Source organism: Mizuhopecten yessoensis, unplaced genomic scaffold, assembly GCF_002113885.1.
Source record: "Mizuhopecten yessoensis strain PY_sf001 unplaced genomic scaffold, ASM211388v2 scaffold8195, whole genome shotgun sequence".
NCBI classification, from domain to species: domain Eukaryota; kingdom Metazoa; phylum Mollusca; class Bivalvia; order Pectinida; family Pectinidae; genus Mizuhopecten; species Mizuhopecten yessoensis.
Genome location: NW_018407426.1, coordinates 26071 through 46941, shown reverse-complemented (window position 1 = coordinate 46941; position 20871 = coordinate 26071). Strand labels below are relative to the sequence as shown.

General features: G+C 37.2%; 1 protein-coding gene across 1 annotated transcript in view; it reads right to left on the bottom strand.

Moving 5' to 3' along the window:
• Window positions 1-4782: 4782 nt before the first annotated feature.
• The window catches only part of LOC110455317 (urease subunit alpha-like), a 29574-nt gene continuing 13485 nt past the window's right edge, over window positions 4783-20871 (bottom strand). The window contains exons 8-22 of the mRNA XM_021505392.1: window positions 18333-18438; window positions 17218-17301; window positions 16019-16237; window positions 15178-15240; window positions 14513-14721; window positions 14253-14375; window positions 13435-13516; window positions 12039-12283; window positions 10767-10881; window positions 7782-7871; window positions 7291-7389; window positions 6567-6666; window positions 6166-6272; window positions 5777-5900; window positions 4783-5507 (exon numbers count right to left, since the gene is read on the bottom strand). Of these exons, the coding sequence (XP_021361067.1) occupies window positions 5389-5507; window positions 5777-5900; window positions 6166-6272; window positions 6567-6666; window positions 7291-7389; window positions 7782-7871; window positions 10767-10881; window positions 12039-12283; window positions 13435-13516; window positions 14253-14375; window positions 14513-14721; window positions 15178-15240; window positions 16019-16237; window positions 17218-17301; window positions 18333-18438 (1885 nt within the window). The 3' untranslated portion in view covers window positions 4783-5388. The remainder of the gene's footprint in view (window positions 5508-5776; window positions 5901-6165; window positions 6273-6566; window positions 6667-7290; window positions 7390-7781; window positions 7872-10766; window positions 10882-12038; window positions 12284-13434; window positions 13517-14252; window positions 14376-14512; window positions 14722-15177; window positions 15241-16018; window positions 16238-17217; window positions 17302-18332; window positions 18439-20871) is intronic.

Sequence of the window (20871 nt, the reverse complement as noted above, 5' to 3'; positions counted from 1 at the left end):
TATGTCTATATATAGGAAGTTATTTTCTTTATGAGCACATGGCCATTTTGGTGATTCTTAAATGTTTATGGTTAGTACTGTCGGTTAGTGGTTGAGTATTTCAACAGGAACGTTTCTGATTCACTCTATCACGTCAGACATCTTTGGAGTGTTTAGAGTAGAGCTTTGTCTACGAAACACGATGTATATTGTCAATGATTTGACATAATGTGCACATAATATGTAGGCCAATCATTAACATAAACCAGCTCAGCGTGATGGTTTTAATGCAATTGTCTTCATTGCTGGTAAACGACTAAATATTAAAACGTCATATGCTTTGACTCAATCCATATCTTTAAATTAGACAAAAAAAGCAATTCAACGGCTACATTAATTAAAGCTTAATATATATTTTTGTTCCATATTTACAGAACAATTGCATAACCACACTACTAAGTTTACTACAATTGGTAAACAAAACACTCGGTTTAAATAATTGTAGTTGCGCAAACTCGACATGTAAACCCATCCGCGCAACAATCGGTCTTTTTCTTCAAACTTCTCGAAATTTCGGTGAATAGTACTAAAATTAACCAACATCGCAGTGCCAGCCATAAATTTCGCAAAAAGGAGGAACCTTACATATAATAAATGTTGTATATAGACAGAACACAGTAATTGAGTTTACTATAGAAATATCCAAAAAGTAAGCAAATTAAATGGCTAAAAAACATACCAATTCAATGTTTTGACAAGCTAAAATATATTGTGTACATCAACATGGAAGGTTAATGTACAGGAGGAGAAGAAGGTTAGAAGATTTCTTTAAGGCAAGTTGGTACAGTGATGATAATGAATATATTGAAAATAGCAATGGTTGACCTATAAATAACAACAGTGACCTTGGAGACGACGTTGGGATCACATTAGGTAGTCAGGTATAAAGGTGAAAAGAGCACTCGCTTTTCATCAAGACGGCCGGGGTTCTATTCCCCAATCGGTAGTGAAAAGTGTCATCTGTCCGACATAGTTGGATTTTTCAAGTACTGCTGTTCCCTCCAACATTAAGATACAAGAGTGGTTGGTATAAGTCGGGATCATTTATTTCATAATCGTTGTTAAAATAAATTAAGTCTATATAAGGAAAGAAAAACTGAAACGAAGGAGACACCTAACAATAGAAAGCTTAAAAACATGAGCTGAGGAGACACCTTACAATACCAAGACAAAAAAAATGAACTGAGGAAACATCTAACAAAAGAAAGAAAACACTGGAACTGAGGAGACACCTGAAAATGAAAGACAAAGATAGGAGTCTACGACATGCCTAGAAAAAGAAAGAAAAAAATATTTTTTTTACTTAGAAGTAACCTTACAATAGAAAGACGAAATCAGGAACTCAGGAGAAATCGAACAATACAAAGACAAAAACATGAACTGAGGAGACATGTTACAAATTAAAGACGAAAACAGGAACATTATGACAGAGGAAAGGCGTTATATTTTGCACCCGTCATGACGTCTCCTGTGAAATTCAAACACTGTCTATGACAGCATCAACATGTATTTCATCATGTCAGACAATGGAAATCCATAGTTAAACATCATATCTTCAGCGCGAACAAATTAGCTTTGACCTCTATAAATGAATATAGCTGTTATAACAAACCTCTGCTTCATTAAGTCACGTATCGTATCTAATCAATTCCACATAATATATTATAACCCGGTAAAGGTGCGGCTGTTGTTGGTGAGCTATAGTAATTAGGCCAAAACATGGACAAAGCACATACGTCATTAATTGAAAATAAGATAATTTGTCACGTAGCAATAACACATTTAGCAGTTACTTCAGGATATTTCAGGAGATTGTGTAAGAACCAATTAGACACATTAATATTGACATAATGGTAACACAGTAACTAGCATGCGACCTGTACATCTGCCTGGATATGTTTCATTATAGGTTATTCAAAGACTGATTAGAAATGATACCGAAGTGCTAATAACCCAGTAATTGGAACAAAATATAGATGAAAATCGGGCAAAATATGAAGAGAGGAAACAATCAAAAAGTATACGGAAAATTAGGTCATATGCATCGAAAAGGTAGGTCTGTTCTGTCTCATTGACGACACCTGTCGTATTATGCAAGGTATAATTCAAGTAATCATAGGTTATCAAAGAAAGAATCGGGGTAGTCACAGCGAATCCACATGGGATGCTAATGAGCAAGCTGCATGGAATATATGTCCAGAATGAGTATGTGCATTTCTAGCCGATATAATCACAACCGATCATGACGCTTAAAAAGCTGAGTGTACAATCCAAATAAAGTCACCCGAGGAAGTACATCAAAACCTCTTTTTAACAAACAACATTTGAAATTAAAGACGTGCTTCATGCTTTTCTTTTACTTTTGGTCAGCCATTTCAGCTTTGTGTAGTATATCCCATTGAAATACATTGCATCATTATGGACATTTGAAGCTTAAACTTTTAATTTTCTTGAAAGTATTCACTTCATGGATGCGTAGGGACTATATATTTCTGGTTATTTTGTTATTATTTGCATCATTCAAATCTGTGCGGCGTGTGCGAAAAATTCTGTGATCAAATGTTACCGTTATGACAAAAAAGCAATTTCAAGTTTCACATAATTATGTTAGTAGTTTACATTGTCTTAAATACAAGATTACCAAACTTCCTATATAATATTAATAATAACAATAGTCTTTATTTATACTTAATGACACAGTTGAGTCAACGACTTTTTGTTTTGGATAAAAAAAAGAAGTTGATCCCTAAAACAATTAACAATGACGTAACGTTGTCCGAGGAAATAGCATCAAATGAAGATTGCGGAGCAAGGGTGTTGTAAAAGTGAAAGATGGCTGTGGGTGTAGTTTTAGGTATGATAAGTATATAAAACCATTTTCTTAACTTTTGATGCAAACACTATTAGAAATGGTCGGATGTGTTGGACATGTTTTAGAGATAAACAAAACTAAAATATTCAAAATTACAACGTTTATTTTTTCCAGATATATGTTCATAATACAAAATGATAAATGTTGATTATAAAAGAATTTTAATAGGAAATAGCATAAGAGTAAACTTAACAATAACAGTCTGGTGGAAATATCATTAAACATCATCACATTGATGCGAAAAACATAAAATTGAAATATATCCCCCTTTTAACGGATTTCACGTAAGAACGTAAGAATCTATTTCCTCTGTCAAGTCGTCCCAGTAAATCATACATTTTTTTCACTCTCAACATTACAGAAAAAAACACTTCCGAACTTTGTTCTGGTATACATTCTTTTCACTTCAAATAGAAGATTGTTATGTTGCCTTTTTTTCAATTTCTTTGCTTTGCTTGACGGACACGGTAATCCAAGTTAAACGAAGTAAGGGCGAGATATTTCGCTAACCCACAAAATTTCGCTAACATTCGTAAAACAACAAACATAAAAATGTACATGTCCTAGGATGATCACTTTTTATTTCTATCACAAGTTGATATTTCGGGCGAGTGGTCCTATAAATAAAACGCAAAATACCATCAGGGTTACGTAGGCCCTTGAATCGGCGTAACTGTACCCAGAAAGGGACACTTTGGTAATTTGGCTAATATTTGGGGATAAACGATTAATGTCAGCAGAAAAGCAGACATATTTCAAATAATTTTAGAGTCAAATGAGGTTATGATTAAATTTCTTTTTCAAATTAGCATTAGTTTTGATAAAATATACTTTTAAAATAATATCTAGACAAATAGCATCGCACGATTGACACCCTATGTGTAGTCCATTACGATGTCCCCTTCATGAACAGTAACTACTTTAACTTGACACCCTATGTGTAGTCCATAACGATGTCCCCTCCATGAACAGTAACAACTTTAACTTGACACCCTATGTGTAGTCCGTTACGATGTCCCCAAACGAACAGTAATAACTTTAACTTGACACCCTATGTGTAGTCCATAACGATGTCCCCTCCATGAACAGTAACATCTTTAACTTGACACCCTATGTGTAGTCCGTTACGATGTCCCCAAACGAACAGTAACAACTTTAACTTGACACCCTATGTGTAGTCCATTATGATGTCCCCTCCATGAACAGTAACAACTTTAACTTGACACCCTATGTGTAGTCCGTTACGATGTCCCCAAATGAACAGTAACAATTAACTTTAACTTGACACCCTATGTGAAGTCCATTACGATGTCCCCTTCATGAACAGTAACAACTTTAACTTGACACCCTATGTGTAGTCCGTTACGATGTTCCCTCCATGAACAGAAACAACTTTAACTTGACACCCTATGTGTAGTCCGTTACGATGTCCCCTTCATGAACAGTAACAAATTTAACTTGACACCCTATGTGTAGTCCATTACGATGTTCCCTTCATGAACAGTGACAACTTTAACTTGACACCCTATGTGTAGTCCATTACGATGTCCCCTTCATGAACAATAACTACTTTAACTTGACACCCTATGTGTAGTCCGTTACGATGGTCCCTTCATGAACAGTGACAACTTTAACTTGACACCCTATGTGTAGTCCGTTACGATGTCCCCTTCATGAACAGTAACAAATTTAACTTGACACCCTATGTGTAGTCCATTACGATGTCCCCTCCATGAACAGTAACAACTTTAACTTGACACCCTATGTGTAGTCCATAACGATGTCCCCTCCATGAACAGAAACAACTTTAACTTGACACCCTATGTGTAGTCCGTTACGATGTCCCCAAATGAACAGTAACAATTAACTTTAACTTGACACCCTATGTGAAGTCCATTACGATGTCCCCTTCATGAACAGTAACTACTTTAACTTGACACCCTATGTGTAGTCCGTTACGATGTCCCCAAATGAACAGTAACAACTTTAACTTGACACCCTATGTGTAGTCCATTACGGTGTCCCCTTCATGAACTTTAAAAACTTTAACGAACATCCATATACTACAATACCGACTCGATTCTAGAACTGTAAAACTATATTTAAAGCTTAACATCATTTCCCCTTTGGCTGAACTGACCATTTGACCTTTTTTTGTTTAAAGGTCGAATAAAATCAAAATTAATTTAACTACTTCTTTTACTTTACATAATATACAACTAGCTTTGGCCCTGGGAGTGCCGATATTGTTTCCTAGTGGTACGATTCCGAATAAGAAAACATGTCCCTGAATAATAGTTGATATGATTTGCTGATACCCCTCAATGGGACTAGAATCGTTCTAATTTAATTCACCTATTCCACTCATGATACATTCTATGAGATTTATACTTGTTTGACTCAGTTGACATTAAACATGTGCAATGTTTTTTCTCCTGCTGAGCAGGATCATTGATAGAGAGAGAGTGTGTAGCGTACTAAAACAGAAAGTATCTCTGAGCCAGTGCGAGTCTGCGCGCGGGAGGACAGGTCAAGTGGACGGGTGTCTCGTCGTCGTCTGAACTCTTGACAGTCACCTTGTAGGAACATGGGTCAACTAAGGATACAACAGAAACAATTCAGTGTTATCATTTCAATAGGTAAGACACCAAGTATTTCACACCACATGACGTTTCAATGTGATAAGAAGATTTATTGAATGAAACATATTTACACTGTTGTCTGAAATATTTGTCTTAAAACGTGACTGAATGTGTTAGTAAGGAGCAAGCGAGTAAAACAAGATATTTTTCTCAGAACAGAATCGACCTTTCAAGCTCATCATGAATAAAGCTATTCAGAAATAAATTAGAATTGATTACTTACCTGTTATTAAGGGGAGATAATTGTTCAGGATCATGTCGTCCTTGCTGATATCTCGACACCTTCGCACAGCCTCAATGCCTTTACTCAGGCCATATCCCTTCACTACACCCTTGTCAACTGCTGCCTGCAGTCAACAATTGTATTTCATTTCAGTATGTTGACAAAACTGCGTTATTCTCTAACAAACACCTGAAACATGTCTTTGATTAATGGTAAATTGATAAAGGATCATTGACATTTGATATACGTTTGGTAATCCAATTGAAGAAGTTTAAAAGCCCTTAACCCTTCAATAACTACATTCAAAATTTCAGAACGCAAAAACTTATGAGTATTTAAAGTCATTTATTTAAATATGAAGATGAGCAAATTCTAACAGCTGGCATTACCTGTGACACAAACACCACGGAATGTGTCCCTACTGCCTTGCCGTATGCCCCAAACATCTTCCTTTGCATCTTGGGCTCCGGGGTAGGAATCGATGCATTTGGCATCCCTGAGTTAAAAGATCAATCAAAAGTGAAATCATTCTGTGTCATGCAGACGCTTCAGTTTCATTCAAAGAATGATACTAGATGACACGTGGAAGGCTTAAATCTCTCAAAGCGTAGGTCGAGGTTAATTGAACCATTAATTTGAAGTAGGGTTTCTACATCTTCATAAATGGGGGAAAAGGACATTTCATAATAGTCAAACTTGATAACACCAGGCCCTGGTAAACATATGTTTGAAATATCACCATGGAAAGCGTACAATGTTATAGATTATAGTGTTCTGTTCGGAAACTTACCCATCTGAGCCCAAGCAATCTGGCCCCCTTTTATAATGATTTCAGGCTTGGCCCCAAAGAACTCTGGGTTCCACAGGACAAGATCAGCCATTTTCTTGTTCTACTGACGAAATTGGTTCATTAGATGATTTAAAATTAAACATTAACAAACAATGAACACATCAGTAACAATTGAATCAAATAAACTATTAAAGGCATAGAAAATGCAACGGAATAGACTGAAAAGCAAAATCTAGTTGGTTGGTGAATCAACTTATTAACATAACATAGTTTTGATCATAACCTGATTTGTAAAAAAAAAATGAAAAAAATTGCAAACATTTCTTAATTTTCATTCTGCAGATACTCATATTGGAATTCTTTGTTTTTCTTTTTAGATTTTAATTTATGTACTATTTTATTCATTTGATGGAAATTTGTATTAAAAAAATCTTCCTTCGAAGAATTGAACCCTGATCACCAGTGATTTTCCCAGTCTTTCACGAGCTTTTCCTGTGTAAATATACCACAATAGTATTATTCCAAACTTAGTTTCATAGGTATGACTTAGTTTGGAAATCAGCCAAATATACGTAGTACTAGTAACACCAACAACGAGCAGGTAAATATTTGTGATATGTCCGGTAAAATGTCAGCATATTAGACGGATATATTCGAAAACCTGAATTCATTGAATTAGCATTCATATAAAAATAACTTATCACAGAAAGAAAAGATCACATACCTCTATTGAACCAATCAGATGAGCCATTCCATGGGCCAGGGCAGGGTTGATGGTGTATTTGGCAATAAATCGTTTTGCTCGGAGATTGTCGTTTTCACCCTGTGGTTATTGGTTTTATGATATAAATAAAATATGACATGAAAATCTGGATTGATTATGAGATTCCCTATCTGTAAGAGTTCATTTCTTTAAATACAGTTAGCAAAACATGCTTAGACAAGGCATTGCGAGTAAACAATATAATATATGGCGTGAATCAACATGAACAATCAGAAAGGCGTTGTGCAAGAACGTTTTTGTACGAAACACAAGCAACGTACAATATTGAGCATAGTATATGATGAAAGTAAGATACATACACATGCTGACGGTTAAATAGTTTGCGATAGAAATTACTGTATTCACAAGTAGATCATTTAAAAGCATTGTTCGACGCCATTCAGTCTAAACTAACGTTAGTGCCTAAATGTAATTGGTTGGGAAACGCAAACCTTTTCTTCCTTTAGTCTTCCTCTGAAGAGCTTCATTTTGTCAGCTGTTTGCCAGGTTCTACAGATCGTTTCACCTACCCGGCCCATCGCCTGCACACATTTAAAATGTCACCAAGCTTATATTGAATATAATCATACAATGTATTTCACAAAGAACATTTATAGAATGAAGTGGTCCATGGGGTCTGCGGTAGGCGGTAGCGGCCTTCTTACACCTCTTATTCAACAGAATGACCGTACAATAACAGGACAGCAAGGGGGACATTTGCACTGATTTGGGTAAAATATCAAGTTTATCAAGAATATTTCAGCCAATCAGAATACATGGATGGTATTTCAAATCTGCATCGGTTACCGCACAAGATCAAAATCAAAATTAGGTAATATAGACCTAGTTGAAATTACAAATAACTTGAAGTTGTTGAAAATGGGCTAGCAAATCTAAATGTCGGAGAACACATCTTTATTTTTAAAGCCAGATGGCACTTTAACGAGCTATAAACAACAATTCTTAAATTGTTAATTGATAAAGAGCACTAGGTGGGGGATGTTATAATATACTGATGATAAATACACCATGTCTCATACCAGTGAGATATGACAGTACGCCGATGGTTAATACGCCATGTTTCATACCTGTGACATATGACAGTATACCGATGATAAATACACCATGTCTTATACCTGTGACATATGACAGTATACTGATGATAAATACGCCATGTCTCATACCTGTGACATATGACAGTATACTGATGATAAATACGCCATGTTTCATACCTGTGACATATGACAGTATACTGATGGTTAATACACCATGTCTCATACCTGTGAGATATGACAGTACGCCGATGGTTAATACACCATGTCTCATACCTGTGAGATATGACAATATACTGATGGTTAATACCCCATGTCTCATACCTGTGAGATATGACAGTATACTGATGATAAATACGCCATGTCTCATACCTGTGACATATGACAGTATGCTGATGGTTAATTCACCATGTCTCATACCTGTGACATATGACAGTATACTGATGGTTACTACACCATGTCTCATACCTGTGACATATGACAGCATACTGATGGTTAATACACCATTTCTCATACCTGTGACATATGACAGCATACTGATGGTTAATACACCATTTCTCATACCTGTGAGATATGACAGTACGCCGATGGTTAATACACCATGTCTCATACCTGTGAGATATGACAGTATACTGATGATAAATACGCCATGTCTCATACCTGTGACATATGACAGGATACTGATGGTTAATACACCATGACTTATACCTGTGATATATGACAGGATACTGATGGTTAATACACCATGACTCATATCTGTGACATATGACAGTATGCTGATGGTTAATACACCATGTCTCATACCTGTGAGATATGACAGTATACTGATGGTTAATACACCATGACTCATAACTGTGACATATGACAGTATACTGATGGTTAATACACTATGACTCATATCTGTGACATATGACAGTATACTGATGATTAATACACCATGTCTCATACCTGTGACATATGACAGCATACTGATGGTTAATACACCATTTCTCATACCTGTGACATATGACAGCATACTGATGGTTAATACACCATGTCTCATACCTGTGATACACCATGACTTATACCTGTGACATATGACAGTATACTGATGGTTACTACACCATGTCTCATACCTGTGACATATGACAGTATGCTGATGGTTAATTCACCATGTCTCATACCTGTGACATATGACAGTATGCTGATGGTTACTACACCATGTCTCATACCTGTGACATATGACAGCATACTGATGGTTAATACACTATGTCTCATACCTGTGCGATATGACAGTACGCCGATGGTTAATACACCATGTCTCATACCTGTGAGATATGACAGTACGCCGATGGTTAATACACCATGTCTCATACCTGTGAGATATGACAATATACTGATGGTTAATACCCCATGTCTCATACCTGTGAGATATGACAGTATACTGATGATAAATACGCCATGTCTCATACCTGTGACATATGACAGGTTACTGATGGTTAATACATCATGTCTCATACCTGTGACGTATGCCAGTATACTGATGGTTAATACATCATGTCTCATACCTGTGACGTATGCCAGTATACTGATGGTTAATACATCATGTCTCATACCTGTGACGTAGGACAGTATACTGATGGTTAATACACCATGTCTCGTACCTGTGATACACCATGACTCATATCTGTGACATATGACAGTATACCGATTATAAATACACCATGTCTCATACCTGTGACATATGACAGCATACTGATGGTTAATACACCATTTCTCATACCTGTGACATATGACAGCATACTGATGGTTAATACACCATTTCTCATACCTGTGACATATGACAGCATACTGATGGTTAATACACCATGTCTCATACCTGTGACCTATGACAGTATACTGATGGTTAATACACCATGACTCATATCTGTGACATATGACAGTATACCGATTATAAATACACCATGTCTCATACCTGTGACATATGGCAGTATACTGATGGTTAATACACCATGACTCATATCTGTGACATATGACAGTATACCGATGATAAATACACCATGTCTTATACCTGTCACATATGACAGTATACTGATGATAAATACGCCATGTCTCATTCCTGTGACATATGACAGTATACTGATGATAAATACGCCATGTCTCATACCTGTGACATATGACAGTATGCTGATGGTTAATTCACCATGTCTCATACCTGTGACATATGACAGTATACTGATGGTTACTACACCATGTCTCATACCTGTGACATATGACAGTGTACTGATGATAAATACACCATGTCTCATACCTGTGATATATGACAGTATACCGATGGTTAATACACCATGTTTCATATCTGTAAAATATGACTGTATACTGTAATTAATACGCCATCTTTCATACCTGTGAGTCAGAAGCCATGATACTTATAGCCCCCATATCGTGCAGGATGTCTTCGGCGGCGATAGTCTCGGCACGTATACGGGATTCAGCGAAAGCCACATCTTCCTTGATATTTCTATCAAAGATAATTAAATTAATGGTTTTTCACTTCTTTTGCATCATTCGATTTCTTTTTCCAACCAAATTGGACGGTTATGAAATCCATTCCTGGTTTTTAAATCCGTTAGTTGTTGGAACCTCACACTAAGCGTCAATATAGGAAAACATATACCCATAAGTACTCTACCAGAGCTGCTGACTTCTTACAATGCAAGTTATGAAATGAACAACTCTTTAGAAATAAAATAAAAAGATTGAAAAGTATTTCTCAAATTTACCCCTGCTTCCGCTTTCATAGACTCGAAGCTTTATGAAAATCTTATCAAAGAAATAATCATTGTTTATTTGTATGAGGTTTAACATTGTCGAAACAGTTATTGTCATATGGAGACGGGTGCTTAGGGAGACACCGACAAAAAGGTAGAAAAAGAAAATATCTAGATTCAACGTATTTCAATGGGGCAGCAGATTAATTTTAGTTTCTTCAATGGCGTCTGACCAGAAGACACAGAAATAAAAAAAAATCCTAATCTGCAGTAGAGCCCATAATAGTCATTCTCGATATCCAGGGGTTACGCTCACTTTCATTCTCTGCACCCCTGGCATATGTCATAGCAAAATTAAGGCTTAGTATGCGCCACCTTGTTGACGAGACAAGAAGTCTAGTTCGATCCTTTGGTGTACATCCAAAGAATCCCGCAGTCGCGTAGCGTTAAACATTGGGTTAGGGTTAGGCTTTGAAGTCGGGTGTCGTCCCTTTGTAATTTTCAAAGGACAGGTTTCAGCCTAGCGATTGGTCAGGTTGAGAGCGAAAGTAAGCGTAACCCTGAAGTATCGAGGATGCTATAGTGGCCTCCTACGATACCAAGCAGTGGGGTACCGTAGTTTTATTCTTTCCCTTACCTACAGGGGCACCAAAGAAATGAAGTCAAACGAAAAGTCTGACCACAGCTGTTAAACTGAGAATATATGTCGCAATGACCTACTTATGATATTTCGGTAGAATACTAGCGCTGTTCAAGATACAAGCACAAAGAAGATTGGTATTTGCTGGACTTCAACTATTAAAGGAATTACAAATGCATCTAAATGAAATATCAAGCAATATTGAACATATAGATGGACCAACTGCAGTATGTGGTAGGGGTAGGAAGAATAGAAAGCTGGACCTACTTGTCAAGATGGTGGCAGACCATGAGCATGTCCAGGTGTTCATCAATGGTGTTGGCAGTGTAGGGTCGCGTGGGGTTCGTGGAGGATGGCAGGACATTCTTCTCTCCACACACCCGTATAATATCAGGAGCGTGTCCTCCTCCTGCCCCCTCCGAGTGGTACGTGTGGATTGTCCGACCCTTAAATGCCTTAATGGTCTGCTCAACACATGACGATTCATTCAGTGTGTCTGTGTGGATTGTCACCTGCAAAAAATATCGTTTTCTTACAAATCGTAGTCAATTCTCGACCGAACTTTTCTCCACGGCGTCGGAACATGTCTTTATAAAGATGTTTACTGTTACTAATATCCCTGTCAGTGCACTATAGTCGTTTGTGTTCGTGAAGATTTATAAGTTAAAAAAATGTCGCCATTTTGTTTCTATAAAAAACAATTATTGCCGGCAGGAAACTATTTTTTTTAATGTCGAAGGAACATCTTGGACAAAGATATTTTCTTGGAACTTAACAACTGTGCCATCAATATTTGGAAAATGCCATCTTTATCATACCATTCACTGTATCCAATCAATTTATACAATAACAGGTAATACAGGAGTAACATTACCCCTCACGAAAATTCCCATTTAGACCCCTTTCGAACTCTAGATATGCTACAACCGTTAAGTTATCAACAGCGCGTTGAATTTAATACCAGTAATCTCTCCGAAGACGACCTATGGTACGCAAACCGATCAGAGTACCATCGTGACTGAGAGAACAAGACGCTGTCATCGATATCCTCCTCTGGCAGTTCAAAAGTCATTAAAACATGATATATGACAAGTGCTTTTTAATCAACTCAATGAATTCGTATTATACAAGTCTCTAAAACATTAAATATTTGGCAAATTCAGCATCTGCAACATGCAATAAGTAGATGAACCTTTATAAAGTGATCATTCATGCAAGTATAATGGCTGTATCACTTGAAGTAGGCAAGATATAGATAAGAGCAACTCGTCTAAACCTTACATGAAGATAAGAGCAATTCTTAACCAAGACAATACAGCGCAAAATATATAGGTCAAAATATATAGGTCAATATATAGGTCAAAATATATAGGTCAAAATATATAGGTCAAAATGATCATCCGCAATATGCATTCAGTAGAGCAACATTAGATACACAGCTGATGTAAAGTATAATCAATACAGCACATGTAGTAGGCAAGATGCATTTGAGAGCAATCCTTAACCAGGTGCATGGACGGACAGATAGTCAGACACAGTTATTATTATAGGGCAACCACATCTTTGATGCGGTGCCCTTATAACACAACAATAAACATAACAACCTTGAAATCTGATGACCTTATTGTTAATCAACAAAATCCTGACAGTTACGTGCACTCACCTGCACATCGTACTTATCCGCAACTCTTAAACAGGTGTCAATGGCTGAAGGTGTGGTTCCCCAATCCTCGTGAAGTTTCAATCTTCGGAAGCAAGAAGATCAGCTCAGAACATTGCAGTTAACATTCGTTCGTTACATGGGGGCAATGTTCTGCCATCAAATATTCCATGTACTGTAGATCTCATTCTAATTTTAGTTTAATTTAATTTTGTTTTCCAGTAAAATTGCGTTAAGCTCCGGTATCGAATAGAAGAATCACGGGCACAATGATCTATACGTATTTCAAAGTGAATAATATATACCGAGAAAATTTCGCTCAGTCAAACTTTCGCCGTTCGACGGTAAAAAACATTTTCGCTCAATATTAAATTCCCCTTCACATTTAATTACTATGTTTATGGTGTTGTTACAAAAGTTTGCTGTGATGATAAACTCGCCCTCATTACGGAGGGCGAAAAGGGCGAAAATTGTACCCCAGAATAAATACAGCAAGCGCAGTACACAAATTTAAGTGGTTGTGTTTTACGTCCTATCAACAGCAATGTGAACATAAATAATCTCGGAACAAACGTCAAATTAAATACAAGAACAAGACCAGTCAAGACCTGGGGAAAGCACGAATTATCCCCATTTGAGTTCTTCTTGTCCTGAACAAACGTCCAATCTTTGTCGAGATTGATCTAATTGGACTTAATTATTTTCAAGGAAGTCAAAATTGTTTTGAAATGCGTTTTCCCCTCAGACATCTTGGGAAAGGCGTGAAAATCCCAGCGAGGTTTACTTAGATACAGTTTTTACTAGTATCAGGTTATACGTACCCTAGAGCTCCAGCAATCACCTGCTCCTCAATATCAGCGGCAATACCTCCAGAGAAAGAAGAGTTACCTTTCCCTGTAAATCCAAAATTAAGCGGGAAGGCATCCGTGCTTTGCAGCATATCTCTGTAAATAAAGTTAGATGCATAAAAGAATTTTTCGTCATTCTATAAAAACAATCGCACGAACACAATTCGCTTCATTAATATTTCATTGTTACATACAAATAATTAAATGAAATGTATATGTGAATAATAATTTACCTGATATGGTTAGGTCCAGGGGTACATGTGGTAGCATTAGAACCAGTAGCTGGACCGGTGCCCCCGCCAAACATTGTGGTGACCCCAGAGGCCACTGCCTCTCGCACCAGCTGTGGGCAGATAAAATGGACGTGGGCGTCGAGTGCCCCAGCTGTTAGAATAAGTCCCTCCCCAGCGATAGCCTCAGTCCCCGCACCTACTACAAGGCCCTGGTATACACAAAATGACGCATACAATAAATGCATGGATATATTCAATAATAAGTGAACGTACTCAACAAACACACTGCCATATTCAAGTATAAGGGATCCATTAAAAAATACAGTTCGATTTTATCGGTATAAATATATTCAATAGCATGGATAGTTAAAGGCAAATAAAAAATATGACATAGACAGCTTTGACAGATACATGAACGTGAATACTTTCATCACAAAAAAGGAAATGAATACATAATACAATAATATAACAATTGAGTACTAAAACACAACTTGACATCAATCTTTGCTTTTGTTTCACCATAATCTGGATATTTTATTTACTGTATTTCAAACTTAACATTAAATATACCCTAGCATGTCCAAGAACTATTAATTACCTGTGTAACCCCGTTCATTATTCTTACATCTTACCGTGTATCCCCGTTCATTATTCCTATTACTTACCGGTGTAATCCCGTCCATTATATCCGGATTTCCAGCCTTTCCAATCCCTGCTATCCTCCCATCCTAAAGTAAGGGTCAAGAGTACATTATTTACATGTTAACCAAAGTCTATTATTTTATCAACAACTATGCTATCATAACACACTGCAAAATAGAGTTAAAGGAAGTCACGTAAATTAGTAATCTTACTTTTTTTATTAAGACTTCAAAACTTAACGATTTTTAACCTAAAAAGACATACAAGAATATGATATTATTTCATAGATTTGTGATATTCAAGCAAATGTGATTGTACCTGACAGATATAATTTAAAACGTACGAGTGTTTTACTTTCATGAGTATCTGCCCGATATAAGAAGGACTTTTCCTCATATAATATAAATAGAGATGTTCTTGATAGCGTCAAATTTTTGACAGTTATTTAAGGATTAACTTGAATATATGTTTTATGTTATCGAGATATAACACAAAATACGGAGTGCACTCTAAATTAACCGCGAAGCGCATTATGATGAGAGTACACTATATATTCAAGTTAATCCGTATAATTTAACTTCTATACACAATCCCCGTGGATATCCACTTTTATTGATGGACTCTTTTCTCTTACAAATTGTTACGCCGCTGTATCAGTCAATCAAAAGCGACGTTACAAACGGCGACGTTACAAACGACGACGTCATTTTTTACGTTATGGGCTGATAACATCATATTTTAAGCCAATCGAAATGCTTGATACCAGCAAGATTAAATTATAAACTGATCCATTGAAAGACAACTAATTGATCTGAATATCATGGATCAACCATGGATATATGCAGACGCAAACAAAATTCTAACCTTGATCCCGACATCCGCCTTTACGATTCCAGTGACAGCGTCTAGAATGAGAGCGTTAGTAATTACGGTGTCCAGGACATCCCAGCTCCTGTTTGGTCGGTTAGCGGCCTGGCCCATCCCCTCCCTCATAACCTTTCCTCCCCCAAACTTTAGCTCCTCTCCGTACACTGTGTAGTCCTTCTCAACCTCAATTATCAAGCTTGTGTCACCCAGCCGTATCTGTGTAAAAATGTGTCAAGATATACAATGCCATATGTTGCTCAACTGCATGACTTTACATAATAAAGCTCATTTAACAAATTTGAAAAAGATTAATATTTAAGATCTATAAAAAAGTATTGATACCTGATTAACTTAACAACAATTTAACACAAAAACTTCATTCTACTTTATTTTAAAAAAAAACACCCGAGTGAAATTTAAATTTAAATTGATGAATAAACCCGTCATTTGACAACAAAAACATTTATCAGAAAACACATTTTTATAAACTGCCCATGGCTCCTTAGGCTAATCAGTGATTGAACAATTGGGTCTGGATTGATTCAATTAAAAAATTTAAAAAAAATCTACTTTGCAAAGCAAACAAAATAAAACCTACGCGATAAATCAATATTTGAAACCATAGACAAAGAGGATAAATACAAAATAGGTTGTTGCATTATTTGGAAATTTTCATGAAATGCTGTAACTTAAATATGACTTAAATATGACTTTGGTCCCGCTTTTATGGTGCAGAGCTAAACGTCTTGTCTAGCCTAATGAGGATTATGCACTTGAAGAGTAAACAAAGTCTGTAAAACGGAAAATCAGAGTCATTTCTGAATACATCCTCGGATATGTTGTTCGAGCATACTAAATAGTATTGTTCACAACAAATGCGCCTCAGATTAGAATGTCAATATTGGACACCCTATTACTGACAACTCATGAGATTTAAAAAATTAAGTTTGAATAATTGTTTTTTAAGTGTCATTTTATTACTTGGTGACTATTTCAATCTATCAGGTGTTGGAATAATTAGTCATATCTACTTGTTCATTTCCTTGTGAGATACATTAACCCTTTCACCCCTATGTAACTTTAGTAGACTCTACCATGCATTGATATGGATGAGTCCATTAAGGTCTACAGTGGTGAAAGGGTTAAAGGGAAACCAAGTTGTCTCTTGGTAAGGGAGATAACAATTGTATCCTTACCTTATCTCCAACTGTAGGTCCATAGATGTACGCATACTGTTGTCTAGGTATAACGCATTTCTTTGTTGACGACTTGGCATCAGGCTGAAAGATTACAGTGCAACACATTAAGAAAACAGATCTACTCCCTGCGATACATTGTTTTAGATAAATGCTAATAGGTACGGAAGAGCCTATCCAAATAAGGTATTATCTAGCTAGAGTTAGTGATAGAGGCTTTCCAAGAGTGGTGGTCGGTAAACATATTTTCTAACTACAGTTAGTAACAGAAATCCCCTGCATAATGGCCGTTTATCCTGTTTATCAAACAGTAGGTTAAACAGTGTTAGTTATAGAGGTTGTCCAAGAGTGGTGATCGGTCGGTTATCAGATTTATCTAACTATAGTTAGTAACAGAAGCTCCCTGAATGATGGCCATTTATCCCGTGTATCTAACTATAGTTAGTTATAAGAATTTCTCTAACAGTGCAGTTTGGTTGTCGCCGTTATCTATCTAAATTGTAAAATGATTCCACTACGAATGGTGGTCAGCTACCATGTTAATGCTTCTAAAGTTGATTTTAAACTTCAAACCGTATACAGATACAGGGCTTACCGAGTGCCTTTCAGAACTAGGATATTTAATGATGAGACGGGGCATTATTCCATTGGCCCAGAAATACCAAATACCAATGAAGGTTTAGATCCCTTTAAAAGTAGTTTTTAAATTCAGGATTTACCAATTACTTCTATTGTATACATGTACCTGTCAGCCTCTTCTGGGCACATCTTTTGTGTAAACAATCACTTAAGCCGTTCTGGACAAGTTTTTAAATATTAATGATAAAACAAATGAAAATAAATGTCGCACTATGGCACAAACTCACGTGGCCTTTTCGCCAAGTAAGTTAAATATAAACATACCAACTAATGAAGCGTCGACATAAGGAATAACGTCACAATCAAAATTCAGTGACTCATGACGATCAATAGTTTCTTTCATGGTAGTGTTCAACTAAATAGCCACAAACAAATGGACCTTTAAGATATTATCATTTACGTATAAATGGGGACTCAATTAAAGTTATAATCAAAATTTAAATTAAACTTTTAGATATAATCGATGTTAAACTAGCCTGGGGCAGATGTTGGAATTGTCCTTCTTGTACTTTCTTCAGAATACACTTCAGTTTAGCTGGGTCCATTGGACCATCACAGAGAGCATTACCTCCTCTTAATACTCTGAAACAAGAAATAGATATACAATGTAATGTATTCTCGTAACTCCATCATTGTCAAACTTATTACAATATAGTGTCTTCTCTTAAACATTGTAAAAATGGTATCTATAAAATTTCTATTCGATGACATGTCAATAAATTATTAATAAATTAAGTTTTAACAACTTGGCCCGATTAGGAATCAATTCGAGATTTGACAACCAGTTTCTTCCATAGTAACTGCTGTGTGCTCTACCCTCTGAATTATGCATTCTCTGCATCAGGCTGTATTCCGATCTTACTTCTAAAGACTGCGCCCTCTGTTACGACCTATGTCTAGTCATACTTAAATCCATTTATATATTGAAGGACTATTCTGGTAACGAGCCATTAAGGTAGATGACAAGCAGATTGGAGCCAAACAAGAAGGACTATTCTGGTAACAGGCCTCTAAGGTAAAAGACTAGCAGATTGGAGCCATACACGAGGGACTATTCTGGTAACAGGCCTCTAAGGTATAAGACTAGCAGATTGGAGCCATACACGAAGGACTATTCTGGTAACGAGCCTCTAAGGTATAAGACTAGCAGATTGGAGCCATACACGAAGGACTATTCTGGTAACGAGCCTCTAAGGTATAAGACTAGCAGATTGGAGCCATACACGAAGGACTATTCTGGTAACGAGCCTCTAAGGTAAAAGACTAGCAGATTGGAGCCATACACGAAGGACTATTCTGGTAACAGGCCTCTAAGGTAGAAGACTAGCAGATTGGAGCCATACACGAGGGACTATTCTGGTAACAGGCCTCTAAGGTATAAGACTAGCAGATTGGAGCCATACACGAAGGACTATTCTGGTAACGCGCCTCTAAGGTATAAGACTAGCAGATTGGAGCCATACACGAAGGACTATTCTGGTAACGGGCCTCTAAGGTATAAGACTAGCAGATTGGAGCCATACACGAAGGACTATTCTGGTAACGGGCCTCTAAGGTATAAGACTAGCAGATTGGAGCCATACACGAAGGACTATTCTGGTAACGGGCCTCTAAGGTATAAGACTAGCAGATTGGAGCCATACACGAAGGACTATTCTGGTAACGGGCCTCTAAGGTATAAGACTAGCAGATTGGAGCCATACACGAAGGACTATTCTGGTAACGGGCCTCTAAGGTATAAGACTAGCAGATTGGAGCCATACACGAAGGACTATTCTGGTAACGGGCCTCTAAGGTAGAAGACTAGCAGATTGGAGCCATACACGAGGGACTATTCTGGTAACAGGCCTCTAAGGTATAAGACTAGCAGATTGGAGCCATACACGAGGGACTATTCTGGTAACGCGCCTCTAAGGTAAAAGACTAGCAGATTGGAGCCATACACGAAGGACTATTCTGGTAACAGGCCTCTAAGGTAGAGGACAAGCAGATTGGAGCCATACACGAAGGACTATTCTGGTTACAGGCCTCTAAGGTATAAGACTAGCAGATTGGAGCCATACACGAAGGACTATTCTGGTAACGAGCCATAAAGGTAGAGGACCAGCAGATTGGAGTCCTACGTGAAGGCCTATTCTGGTCACAAGCCATAACGGTAGAGGACCAGTAGATTGCTTTCCATTTGATGAAATATCAGTAAATTTACAACTTGGCCCTTTTAGGAATCAATTCGAGATTTATCTGTATGATTTGACCACCAGTTTCTTCCTAAGTTACTGTTGGGTGCTCTGCCCTCTGAATTATGCATTATTTGCAGATAAGAGTCCTACACTGCTGGTCCTCTACCGTTATGGCTCGTTACCAGAATAGGCCTTCACGTAGGACTCCAATCTGCTAGTCTTCTACCTTAGAGTCTCGTTACCTGAAGAGTCCTGCGTGTAACGAACGAGCCTCTAAGGTAGAGGACAAGCAGATTGGAGTCCTACACGCAGGACTATTCTGGTAACGAGCCTCTAAGGTATAAGACTAGCAGATTGGAGCCATACACGAAGGACTATTCTGGTAACGAGTCATAACGGTAGAGGACTAGTAGATTGGAGTCTTACGTGAAGGCCTATTCTGGTAACGAGCAAAAACGTTAGAGGACCAGCAGATTGGAGTCCTATGTGAAGGCCTATTCTGGTAACGAGCCTTAAAGGTAGAGGACCCCTAGATTGGAGTCTTACACAAAGGACTATTCTGGTAACGAGCCATAACGGTAGAGGACCCCTAGATTGGAGTCTTTTACAAAGGACTATTCCGGTAACGACCCTTAAAGGTAGAGGACCCCTAGATTCGAGTTTTATACGTTCAAACCCTGACCCTGGTCATTTACGTGGATGGTCAGCTTTTTATCTCTTGCCAATATTGCACAAGGTTTACACAACTTCACAAAAACATGTAATTATACCAAAAGTGTTAAGAACAAATTGGGACATCACGGCTGTTTTACGAAATGGTGTCAATATACTTGAT